Raw genomic sequence first — 11,964 nt, 5'->3', positions numbered from 1 at the left:
CCATATTTTTGTATAAATTTATAAGCAAATACTACAAAATTCAGATTTTTAATTTTTAATTGATTTTATTGTTTATTATAGATGTGATAGCGACATCAATGAATGTGTACCACTCAACCCTTGCCAGCATGATGGAGTATGCGTGAATTATCCTGGTTATTTCCATTGTGAATGTCCAGATCAATTCACTGGCAATCTTTGCCAGAATTTCCGTTTGATCACTTGTGAAAATCAACCGTGTAAAAACGGTGGTATTTGCACAGACGTAGTAAATCCGCAAACTGGTGACAATTTCACCTGTACTTGTATGACCGGTTACGAAGGATCAATTTGTAATGTTCCTTATTGCATCGGTCGAAAATGTCAGAACGGTGGCAAATGTGATTTCTTGTACCAGGTATGCATATTGTATGTGATCCATACTTAATCATAAATTCATTTACTTATTGTTTAAATAATTGATTGCCTGCGATTCTTAATAATCTATTATTTTAAAGTACCAGACACCTCGATGCACTTGTTTGCCTGGGTACTCGGGAATGTACTGTGAAATTAATATTGATGACTGTGCGCCAGATGCAGAAGGAAATGTACCATGTAAAAATGATGGGAAATGTTACGATGGAGTAAACAATTTCACTTGTGATTGTAGTGATACAGGTTACACAGGACCTGATTGTTCTTTGGATATAAATGAATGTCAGGATACAACGACAGATTGTGGTCATGGTCAGTGTGAAAATGAACCAGGAACTTATCGATGCATTTGTGAACCAGGTTATTGTGGATACAATTGTGGAATGGTGAATCCTTGCAAAGAGGTATTATTACTTTACTTAAATTTTTGGCACATTCTTCATTTTATACATATCTTCTTTTTCTTTTAAATAGGATTACTGTCAGAATGGAGGTACATGCGATTGTGGAGATGACGGTGGTTACAGGTGTCAGTGTACAGCAGAGTATACTGGTCAAAATTGCACAGAGGTACATTCCAATGTTTTAAAAAGATATTTGGTTAATCACGTCCATCATAAATATTTTTCTTTGTAGACGGAACACTTTTTGAGCAGTCAAGCGATGGACATAGCAGTTATAGTTGGTCCTATCGTTGGATGTCTCTTCCTGATCGCAGCAGGCTCTTTAGTTGCATTATTTATGATGGCCAGGAAGAAACGAGCGACTAGGGGTACATATAGTCCAAGTGCTCAAGAATTCAGTAATCCACGAGTAGAAATGGACAATGTAATGAAACCACCACCAGAAGAGAGATTAATCTAAGAACTTTCTTGCGACGAAGGGGGATAAGTAAGTGTTTCGCGTCACTGGATCCTAGTCTGCCAAGAATATGCATCGTTACTACAGTGACAGCAAGAAAGAAAGGAAAATGTCAAGTTTCATCTCACGTTTTCTAGTCAATGCAATTACACAACTATCAAATTGACCTAAGAAATCAAGCGAGCAACACGAAGAACAATAATTTTAAAGCATTTGGAAAACGTCGCTGGAGATGAAACACGACAAAACGAAGAACAAAATCTTAGAGAAAAATTGATTATTAAGGAGCTTTATTGAACGAATACAGCACTGAACAGTGTATTACCAAATTTGTTGATTTTCATGAATCAATGTAACTACACAAAGTGTACTTAAAACTTCGTTAAGTGTCCTTAACTTGCAAGCAATACTCAAGAAAAGCTCCTAAGCAACGAGACCCGTCCATTTTAGTGCCTAATCAATCCTACGTGAAAATGTTATTTATAAGCAATGAATATAAAAGAATTTCAAGTGTGCATTTTAGAAACGCGTTAAACATAGATGTGTACGTTGAGATCTCTAAAGCATAATGGTATTCGTTACTCATTATTTTACTTGCTAGCTACCAGGCAACTATAATATATAGATATCATTATGAAATCGTAGTAATGTTACGACTTATTACAAAGATAAACGGAACTTTGTAAAAATTTCGTAGATGGTGGTTAATTGTCGTTCGTGCGTTTGTACGTTTCCCAGTACCAACGTGCTTGTTAATTTTGTACATAAATTAGAGTATAAGTTGAAATTATTAACGATTTTACCATTAGCATTTTATATGGATATAGTATTTAATAACGAATATTATTTGGTACGTAACCACTTACTACCACGACCAAAGTAATAGCGAGAATTTTTCTCGTCTACTAATCATAAACAATAAAAATATCGTTTCTCTTCGGTAACAACAAAATAATTGTTCTTTACGGAAATGAAAAAAGTGATGTATCGTCTGTCTTAAATATATTAATTTTAATGTATCATTATTTTCTCTTAAACGAATACAAAATTCGTTACATTGAATTTTAATATCAAATGACAAAATTTTTAAGAAACGCAGCGTATGTAATATGAAAATGTTTTAACGAAGTACCAATCAAAAAACAAATACGACCTTTATGATGTGAATAATTTATATTTCGAAAGATAAAAATGACTGTATTGCATTATCGTAAATTATGAAAAATAATCCTTGTTCAATATCTACTATAAATTAAATATCATAAATGTTTTATTCAAGACTGAAACTTTGGATACTAAGAAAAATACCTAAATAAGAGTGCATGCGCTTTTCATGTGAATACTTATTTTATGACAAGATGTGACAACATGCAATATTGTATGTAAATAATTGCTGAATGTACAAAAATAATAAAAATTTAAATATTTCATTTCAGTATTATTTATAAGATGACATAAAATAGAGACTAAAGTAATTGAACTGCTTTATAAAAATACGAAAATTTAGTGTGTATGTGTATTTTAAAGACTATATGATAATATACAATGATTGTTTCTAAATAAAACGTACACCTATACAAGATTAAACATACAATAATACATAAAAGTATTATTGCAAAATTTCTATTTTTAAATTGATTAGAAGATAAAACTAGTTGATACATTTTAAATAATTATATCAAAACATTTACTGCAATTTTCTAACTTTGCATTATAATTATCTAACTTTTCTTCCATTTATTTTATTTAATTTATCGCGTGAGATTTTATCAAAGAATAAAAGTCCAGCTGCACGTTCGACGCTCTCTGGCGGTACCTATTACAAGATGTTACCATTACTTACTATAATCTATATAATTTGTATGATTAACAAATGAAATTTACCTGAAAATTTGTTAAAGGAACCCTGTCATCTATAGGAGTATTTGGCATTACAAATGCCTCCATTTCTAGTTTTGAATCATGTGTTTCCCCAACAACTATTTTATAAAAATGAGTTGGTACTGCTACATGATTAGCACCAATAACTTCATATCGCACGTATTTCTTTCCATCAGATTCTATTCTGTATTAATAATATATCTCAACTTCTTAAATCTTTGGTAAAAAAAAGATACACAACAAATTAAAAAACCTTACTTACTTTGGTAAATAGAGAGGACCTGAACAAACATATACATCCTTATAAAATTTAGTTAAATGCCTAACATATTTCTCCAATCTATTCCAGGAATCTCTATTGAAACCCTGACCTACTTGTGGTGCCATATTTGTTAAATAGAATGTCTGATCTATATGAGCCTGACAAAATTTATGATTGCCAGCAGCTGCTAAATGCCCACGATCATATCCACTACCTTTATAATCACTGTTATCAGCTCTAATTTCCAATAAATTAATTAAAGTAGTAGTTTAGAAAAGGTATAGTTCAGGGGTCGGCAAACATTTTTTATTCTATAACCAGCTACCTAGATAATTTCAATCTTACCTCCAGGCCTGCTAAACCCTAAAATATTTAATGTCTGATCCTTTATAGAAACAATTAACCAACCCCTGGTATAAATAATAGATAAAAATAATTACCTGAAAAATGGATGTATACTTGGATCAGGTTTAAATTCACATTTAGCACGTGATATCTCACCATTAGGTTTTAATCTTTCTCTATTCAAATGTTCAAATACCCAATGTGCTACCCTATTTCTTCTATCATAAGATAGAACAAAGTCATCATAAGATCTGACTTGATCCAATCCAGGAAATCCATATTTCATAATCTATCGTACATCAAAACATATGTTACTATATGTTCACATTTTACAAAAATAGATTAACTAACTACTCTAGTTTAAAAATTTCATAACATAGAAAATGAATACAGCAAATTTCATTGTATAACATCAAGGTTAAAAATAATAAACAAAAATATAAACTTACTTCAGACACCCTTTTACCTGTTGCTGATAATTTTGAACCCATATCAATTTCAGTTTCTGTGGGAACAATTGCAGTTGCCGCAGAAACTGTTCCAAATAAAGGCAAACCAGGCATTTTTTTAACAGGTGTATTTGAAAAATTACACAATCCATCGTCTTCTTTTGCTACGTTCAAGTATCGTTTCTGTTCCGAATATTTACCCAAAAACCAACCACCAAAGCCTATGGTGGTCACAGCACTCATTTTCAAGATAATTCTTGTTACTTCTATCATTTTTTAAACGTTAAGTTTTTAGTTAATAAAAAGTTTTTTAAATTTATAACTTCTTACTGTATATATTACATGTATTTATATACATAAGTCTATGGTGTATGTACAATTACACATTCATATGCATCTGAAAATTCACCGGTAAGTAATGTGTATCCATGAAACAAGTAAACAAGTAAATTAAATAAACTCCGGAAAAAAATTAGAGGATGATTATTATACTGGAGTGCCCTCTAGGTACGGCCCTGATTTCATCCTGGGGTGTCAGAGACCCCGAAGCACAATTGGCGCTCTTTGCATACCGATTTGAATCTATACTGGGGTGTCTGGGACCCCAAAGCATCAGTGGCACTGGCTGTATACCGTACTACCATCTTGGGGTTCCAGGGACCCCGAAGCATCAGTGGCACTGGCTGTATACCGCCCTACCATCTTGGGGTTTCAGGGACCCCGAAGCATCAGTGGCACTGGCTGTATACCGCACTACCATCTTGGGGTTTCAGGGACCCCGAAGCATCAGTGGCACTGGCTGTATACCGCACCACCATCTTGGGGTTCCAGGGACCCCGAAGCATCAGTGGCACTGGCTGTATACCGTACTACCATCTTGGGGTTCCAGGGACCCCGAAGCATCAGTGGCACTGGCTGTATACCGCACTACCATCTTGGGGTTCCAGGGACCCCGAAGCACCGGATCTAGCGAAATATAAGACCTAAAAACAAACAAATCGTGAAACTCACTTGTTCGGAATAGTGATGGGTTTGACCGGATCTAGCGAAATATAAGACCTAAAAACAAACAAATCCTGAAACTCACTTGTTCGGAATAGTGATGGGTTTGACCGGATCTAGCGAAATATAAGACCTAAAAACAAACAAATCGTGAAATTCACTTGTTCGGAATAGTGATGGGTTTGACCTGATCTAGCGAAATATAAGACCTAAAAACGAACAAATCGTGAAACATTTGTTCAGGATAGCGATGGATTTGACCGGGAATAGGGAAATATAAGACCTAAAAACCAAACAAATCGCGAAATAGTAATTGCAAGATAGTGATAGATATGACCTATAATAGTAAAAGATTAGACCTAGAAAGAGTATAAAACATTGAAAGAAGGAAATATCAGGAGTCAAAAGTTACAGAGGTTTCAATTTTTCTATAGAAACTCTATGGGTCGCACATTTTAGCTAAGGGGTCCTTGACCCCCCCGCCATAATGTCGGTATGCAAAGAGCATCACCCGTACTTCGGGGTCCCTAACACCCCAAGATGATACTTTGTCGGTGCGCAGAGTTACCGGGGTCCCTGACACCCCGGATGCCATAATGTCAATATGTAAATTCAGGTAAGTATCCTACTATATTTTCTTGTAGGTTTTTAAATATACCCAGGTCGCAGGTAAGTAGAAATAAGTTTAGGCGGACGGAAAATTTGATATAGGCCTAACCTTTTTTTTTATATGTGGTAGAAATCTTCCAAAGGATATAGGCCTAACCTAACCTAACCTATCCAAGGCATTTATATGAGTAGAAGCAATATGGCGTCATAACAACTTGTCAAAATATGTTAAATACGTACATTTTTACATAACGTATTTTCTAAACCAGTTATTTCTTGAATTTTTAAAGTACATTTTTGTAAGTTTCAGGTCGAAAACTGTAAGATTTGATATTTTTTAACCAAAAATTTTTGGTCCCCTAAGACGAAGTGCAGCTCTAATTTCAACAATCTTTCAACTAATGGTAAGAAATAAAGGAAAGTTTATTCACCTTTCTGCCTTAAGTATTGGTCATTTATCTAAAACATACTTTGCCAATTAATAAGGCTCATAAATTATAGTATGTGAATCATGTTCAATATCCATGATATATCGTTTCTATCTCCAGTAATACATATTTTCAACGATGTAGTGCATCGTCAGTTTTAGTTATTAATAAAATTGTAATAAAATTTAAACAGACCGCGTGGAATTCCAGTATTTAAACCAGAAAACATAGGAAAGGTTCAAGGAATTTCATAGTTGTCAGTTTCTCGTGAAACTTGAACTGTATTGTCTGATTGGTTGAAACCATGTACCATCCCGCTCTGATAACCTGAGACTGACGAGACTGTACAACCAATCGGAGTGTACGCGAAGGAGAGGGTGTTTGGTATGCCTTGAGACAGGGCAGCTTGTTCACAGTAATTCAAGGTTTTGACCGTGTAACAATATTGTTGTGTTATCATCGTGTTTGTTACAAAAGAAATAATTCGCCTTCTCGGGAACCGCGAAATCTCGTTGATTTTAAGTTAGTCGGGTATAGGAATGGCCGCAGTTTTCGATATTGAATTGCACGATGCGGACACGGTAAATAGGGACGAGTCGGACGATGATGTTATCGAGATCGGCGAGGTAATTCTCCATCTGCACACGAGCACTCCAATTTCCTTATCGTCAGTTTCTTTCCACGTTCCGTAACACTTTCCTACTCATTTTTCTTTTCACGTGTAGGAAGAGTACGATGCAAACCCAAACGTGAATGAGATAACTGAGTGAGTAAGCTTTCCCCCAGTTATGGCATGTCTCGTACGGTTCATGGTATCCCGAGGTAAATGAAAATTTTATTTTCTTAGAACGGAAGGTGTCGAAACGGTAGCTATATCGGAACAGAATGTCAATCGCGGCCGGGAAAGAGCTGGGCCTCAAGATTTCGAACTGTGTAAAGTTATCGGGAAAGGTGGCTATGGCAAGGTTTTTCAAGTGCGTAAGATCACTGGTAATGACAGGGGGACGATCTTTGCGATGAAGGTAGGGCAAAATTTTCAATTTACTATTTTCTCTTTATTAGATACTTTACTGATGTACAATGTACGTATGAAGAAATAATAAAAATATACCATCGATCTTCGACGAATTATTTTAAATGAACATTCCGTTCTCAATTATATAAGTCTTTTCTCTTCCTTTGTTTTGATCGGGACTGCGCAGCAATTGTCATTGTTTGTGAATTTTCATTTTAAACGTGATACGAACATAATGTGTAATAAAAAATAACATTAGTTAATAGATTTTTTACTTTCAGCTTCATAAAAATACAAGTCAACATGTTGTTTTGAATATCTTAACGTCTATTAGCATAAAATTTTTAATGTGTTTTTTTCTTAAGAGTACCAGAAAAATGTAAAATACAATAATAAGTTTCACCTTTTAACTGTTTCTTATATGGAAAATAAAAATGAATATATAAAGTACTGATTTATTGCTTAACATTTACATTATAATTGTATGCTTTATGTTAACTCTGTTTATTTAAAAAATAGGTCTTGCGCAAAGCCTCCATTATAAGAAATCAAAAAGATACCGCACATACCAAGGCTGAAAGAAACATTTTGGAAGCTGTGAAAGTGAGTTTAAATTGCATTTGTTTAATTAATACAGACGGAGATTTGATCTTTGGCCGTCTGATTTTTTTTAGAGTGAATTCTAAAAAGAAAGTAAAAAGAATGAAATATATAATAGACAGATATTAATATTTATAAGGTATAAAGAATTCAAAGTTATAATTTTATCAGTTAAGATATAACAAAAATTTGTTATAATACATACATTATATATATATTTTATTTTTTGTTTGACAGCATCCTTTTATCGTGGACCTCATGTATGCTTTTCAAACTGGTGGTAAATTATATTTGATCTTGGAATACATGTGCGGAGGTGAATTGTTTAGACACTTAAATGATGAAGGAATTTTTCTTGAAGAAACTGCTTGGTGAGTGAAAAACTAAGTGATAACAAGGTGAATTATTACTTAGTTTCTGTAATGAAATTTATAAGCTGTATATGAATTTCAATTTTATAGTTTCTACTTATCAGAAATAATACTGGCCCTTCAACATCTTCATTTACAGGGAATTATTTATAGGTATATTAATCTGTTTATAAATATGAATTTAAATACAGTGCTTAATCGTATTCTTATATCATTGACCTAACTATTATATCATCAATAAATTTTCAGAGATTTAAAACCAGAGAATATCCTTTTAGATGCAGAAGGACATATAAAATTAACTGATTTTGGTTTGTGTAAAGAGCATATACAGGATGGTACTGTTACCCATACATTCTGTGGTACTATTGAATATATGTAAGGCAAACGTTTTAATATAATCACAATTTGAGTTTTTCAGTTTATTGATATTAATAATTATGCTTTGATAAAAGGGCCCCAGAAATATTAACAAGAAGCGGTCATGGTAAGGCAGTAGATTGGTGGAGTTTGGGAACATTGCTGTATGATATGCTTACTGGTTTGGTAAGTGTCCTTAAACGTTTGAATTTAGTTTACCATGATAAATTTTTTAATTTTCATATTTAAAATTTTTAGCCACCATTTACGTCTGACAATAGAAAGAAGACCATTGAAAAGATCCTACGCGGTAAATTAAATCTTCCCCAATACTTAACACCTGATTCTAGGGATCTTATTCGAAAATTGTTGAAGGTTAATTTCACGAACCATAGAAGCTATTATTCCTCGAGTCATACATGAAACGTAACTTTGTATTTATTATTTATAGAGACAAGTTACTCAAAGATTAGGATCTGGTCCATCAGATGCTGAGCAAATAAAGAGCCATCAATTTTTCAAGCATATCAATTGGGATGACGTGATTTCTCGAAAGTTAGAACCACCTTTTAAACCGACTTTAACCAGCGAAGATGATGTGTCTCAGTTCGACCAAACATTTACAACATCTGCACCAATAGATTCTCCTGCTGAGTATACATTAAGTGAATCTGCTAATAGAGTATTTCAAGTGTGTTCTCATGTATATCCTCATTTAATATAATCACTGGAAAGTTTCATTTTGTTACCAGTAAGTTGGAACATGTTTTAGGGATTCACGTATGTAGCCCCTAGCATACTGGAAGATATGTATTCTCAACCACGGGTAATAAATGCTAGAAGTCCACGCAGAGGTAATATGCGAGGTTTTTCACCACGAGGAACGCATTTTCATTTACATAGTTCACATGTACAGAATCATAGGTAAGTGTATTCCTCGGTTTTAATAATGCGTCACGTTATCGTGCGCAAGCGTTACGCAATACGCTTGATTTGAAATACATGTTTATTTAATTATTTACGCTTAGTAATTAGTAACATACTAATTTATAGACATAATGGAGTTGGACATGGAAACATAGAAGATACAGAAATGATCGAAATAGGCTAACTGCCAATTTCTTTATAGTGGAAAATGCTTATCATTTCGGCCTAACTGCTGGATATCCATGGCCAATCCTTGTGTCTCAGGGAGGGATTTTATAAAAATGTAGATGGAGTAGCAAAAGGATAGGTCCAATACCCAATACTTGATTGGATATTCAGCAGTTAAATTTAGCTAATTTCTTTTTTTTTTTAATCAAATATAATTACAATAAAAATACGAATTAAGATTATGCTTTAAGAACAGCGACGCAGCAGTTATTTGGTAGCATGCAATAAGAGTACGTACACATACATACACACTATATATAATATATATATTTGTGAATGATAAATAATCAGGAAGGAAAGATTTTTATTTACTTATTTGCCGTTAATTACAATCTGCTAAAAGTTGTAATGGAATTCGTTATTTGCATACATTATAGCCAAATGCTACACATGTACGTTTTATTAAACCGTTGATACGTAATCACCTGTTGTGTTTTGTATATATGATGCACAGGTTGGTTGGATATTCATATATACATAGATATCTATAAACGTCATTTATGCTAAGTGCAACAGACTGAAAAATTCCAGCACTTTTAGAGGTTTCATAAATTACACTGTTAATACAAGTTTGAGGTTCAACCATCCTGTAACACTTGTATATTTCAAAGCCCGTACACGGTGCGTGTAATTTTATTACAGTGTACGCGTGCTTAAATGATAATTAATTAAAAAGTAAGGGGATAAAAAAAGACGGATAGACTTAATATACGATGAATACAGCTGCCACAACCGCTCCGCCGCTCAAAATTCCATATCTGGTTGTTCATTTAAGAAAAATCTTTTCAGCAGTAATAACGTTTCCATGGCAATAATGTAAACGATAACAAAGTTTGCACGATAGTCATAGAACAATGTTTATGTAAAATATTGCAACGGAATTGCATTTGTACAATTGAAAGTTCCTAAGAGACACGTGAGTTTAAACTGCAATGTATTCCAATCTTCAACAAACAAATATTTTTTGTAAAGGCACTCGTGCATTCGTTAAATGTTAAAATCGTTATTATTTTCATCCAGTTATGTCTAACAAAGATGCATAAATTTTTTCTGATTATTTTAGTACGAAAACAAGTTACCATGGTAACAATGTTACTGCGAAATGTTGACTTGCTACCGATATATCATAAACTATTGTATTTCGTATTTCACACTCATGTTTATGTACATGCTTAGTGAGACATCAATATTGTATTGCAATTTATTTAATTGACGTCTATTTGTTACATGTATTTATATATGTATTATTGAAACAAAAAGCAACTAATATATTGATTTTGTCGTACACACAATATTAGTAAAAAGATAAAACTATAATAGTGGAAAGAATAAGTGTTTAGAATGATTGTTGGCCGCTCATCAAGAAAATTTCAAACTACCCAAGTGTTCACAGGCCATAGATGGCATTACAATTTTAGCTGTATTTACAGCGAATATACCTCATAGTCGAAATGTTAGAATGTTATAATCCCATGGTCTTTCTGCTGCGAATTTGACGCTACATTTCGACTATGCATTACATTCAAACAAATTGCGTATATAATATATGTAAGATTACATTACACGAAGAAGAAAAAATAAAAAACAAATGCGTATAATGATATTCGCAATTGTATTGTATTATAAAGAAGCGTATATTCAGAGAGGATAATTTATAAGCCACATTTTCTGTACGTGTCGAATGGTGTATTTTCGATGTTGAAGCGAGAATCTGTCTACAGAGTTATTCGTCGTGTTTAACGTTCAAGGATTTTTCTGTAGTAAGATGTTAAGACTTAAGACAAAAAAACGTATGTAAATGAAGTTGATTTTTCAGGTTTATAACGAGGGGAATTAGTATTTAATTGATAACGATATAAAATAAAAAATCAATAATTGCATCCGGTTATGATGTAACGACGTAACGTATTACCATATCTGTGTAATGTACTATAATTTTTTATGCGTTTTTTGATAACTACCAACATCGGGTAAGATTGAAATCGTTTGAAAGATATTTGAATTTATATGGACTTTCATTGTTGATATAAATGAACTTTGTAGGTAGATTCTACCAGTATGCTTTGTAACAACCAATTCTTGGTGCTGATACTCGTTAATTTGATTCAATCCTAAGCGGCCTGCATTACTGTAATTGATTTTTACACCTTAAGAAATCAATTGTCGTAGCACTTAGTGCTCTATTTAGATCTTCTATGTTTACGTTTGA

General features: G+C 33.2%; 3 protein-coding genes across 6 annotated transcripts in view; 2 read left to right on the top strand and 1 right to left on the bottom strand.

Annotated features, from left to right (window-relative positions):
- The window catches only part of crb (cell polarity complex component crumbs), a 34,284-nt gene extending 32,765 nt beyond the window's left edge, over window positions 1-1,519 (top strand). For all 3 annotated transcript variants that reach the window (XM_034326031.2, XM_034326032.2, XM_034326030.2), the window contains 4 exons: window positions 82-397; window positions 498-821; window positions 892-987; window positions 1,054-1,519. In XM_034326031.2, the coding sequence (XP_034181922.1) occupies window positions 82-397; window positions 498-821; window positions 892-987; window positions 1,054-1,281 (964 nt within the window). In that variant the 3' untranslated portion in view covers window positions 1,282-1,519. The remainder of the gene's footprint in view (window positions 1-81; window positions 398-497; window positions 822-891; window positions 988-1,053) is intronic.
- A 1,337-nt stretch (window positions 1,520-2,856) lies between these two features.
- On the bottom strand, window positions 2,857-4,688 carry EndoG (endonuclease G, mitochondrial). Its single transcript, XM_034326033.2, has 5 exons — window positions 4,216-4,688; window positions 3,862-4,055; window positions 3,422-3,658; window positions 3,163-3,343; window positions 2,857-3,094 (listed from the first exon to the last, which is right to left on the bottom strand). The coding sequence occupies exons 1-5, from the start codon at window positions 4,486-4,488 to the stop codon at window positions 2,996-2,998; spliced, it is 984 nt and encodes a 327-aa protein (XP_034181924.1). The 5' UTR covers window positions 4,489-4,688; the 3' UTR covers window positions 2,857-2,995.
- A 1,355-nt stretch (window positions 4,689-6,043) lies between these two features.
- LOC117605499 (ribosomal protein S6 kinase beta-1) lies at window positions 6,044-11,130 on the top strand. 2 transcript variants are annotated; one of them, XM_034326914.2, is made up of 13 exons: window positions 6,044-6,062; window positions 6,137-6,230; window positions 6,980-7,020; window positions 7,102-7,276; window positions 7,789-7,872; window positions 8,107-8,240; window positions 8,331-8,393; window positions 8,490-8,618; window positions 8,696-8,786; window positions 8,859-8,975; window positions 9,052-9,291; window positions 9,373-9,524; window positions 9,654-11,130. In XM_034326914.2, the coding sequence occupies exons 2-13, from the start codon at window positions 6,228-6,230 to the stop codon at window positions 9,709-9,711; spliced, it is 1,287 nt and encodes a 428-aa protein (XP_034182805.1). In that variant the 5' UTR covers window positions 6,044-6,062; window positions 6,137-6,227; the 3' UTR covers window positions 9,712-11,130. The 2 variants fall into 2 exon arrangements, with proteins under 2 accessions (XP_034182805.1, XP_034182802.1); XM_034326911.2 differs by lacking the exons at window positions 6,044-6,062; window positions 6,137-6,230 and adding an exon at window positions 6,448-6,880.
- Window positions 11,131-11,964: the final 834 nt, after the last annotated feature.

The sequence above is a fragment of the Osmia lignaria genome, chromosome 3, assembly GCF_051020975.1.
Source record: "Osmia lignaria lignaria isolate PbOS001 chromosome 3, iyOsmLign1, whole genome shotgun sequence".
In the NCBI taxonomy this organism is placed as follows: Eukaryota; Metazoa; Arthropoda; class Insecta; order Hymenoptera; family Megachilidae; genus Osmia; species Osmia lignaria.
The sequence above is the reverse complement of the archived record's forward strand: the minus strand, read 5'-3'. Positions and strand labels throughout refer to the sequence as shown.

Excerpts from the sequence above, each read along its gene's own strand:
- EndoG (XM_034326033.2), bottom strand. The coding sequence starts at position 4,488 with ATGATAGAAGTAACAAGAATTATCTTGAAAATGAGTGCTGTGACCACC. Across the intron at positions 4,056-4,215 it reads CAGGTAAAAGGGTGTCTGAA|ATTATGAAATATGGATTTCC; the intron begins GTAAGTTTATAT and ends GATGTACGATAG. Across the intron at positions 3,344-3,421 it reads GGTCCTCTCTATTTACCAAA|AATAGAATCTGATGGAAAGA; the intron begins GTAAGTAAGGTT and ends TTATTAATACAG.
- LOC117605499 (XM_034326911.2), top strand. The coding sequence starts at position 6,794 with ATGGCCGCAGTTTTCGATATTGAATTGCACGATGCGGACACGGTAAAT. Across the intron at positions 7,277-7,788 it reads GGACGATCTTTGCGATGAAG|GTCTTGCGCAAAGCCTCCAT; the intron begins GTAGGGCAAAAT and ends TTTAAAAAATAG. Across the intron at positions 8,619-8,695 it reads TGTGGTACTATTGAATATAT|GGCCCCAGAAATATTAACAA; the intron begins GTAAGGCAAACG and ends CTTTGATAAAAG.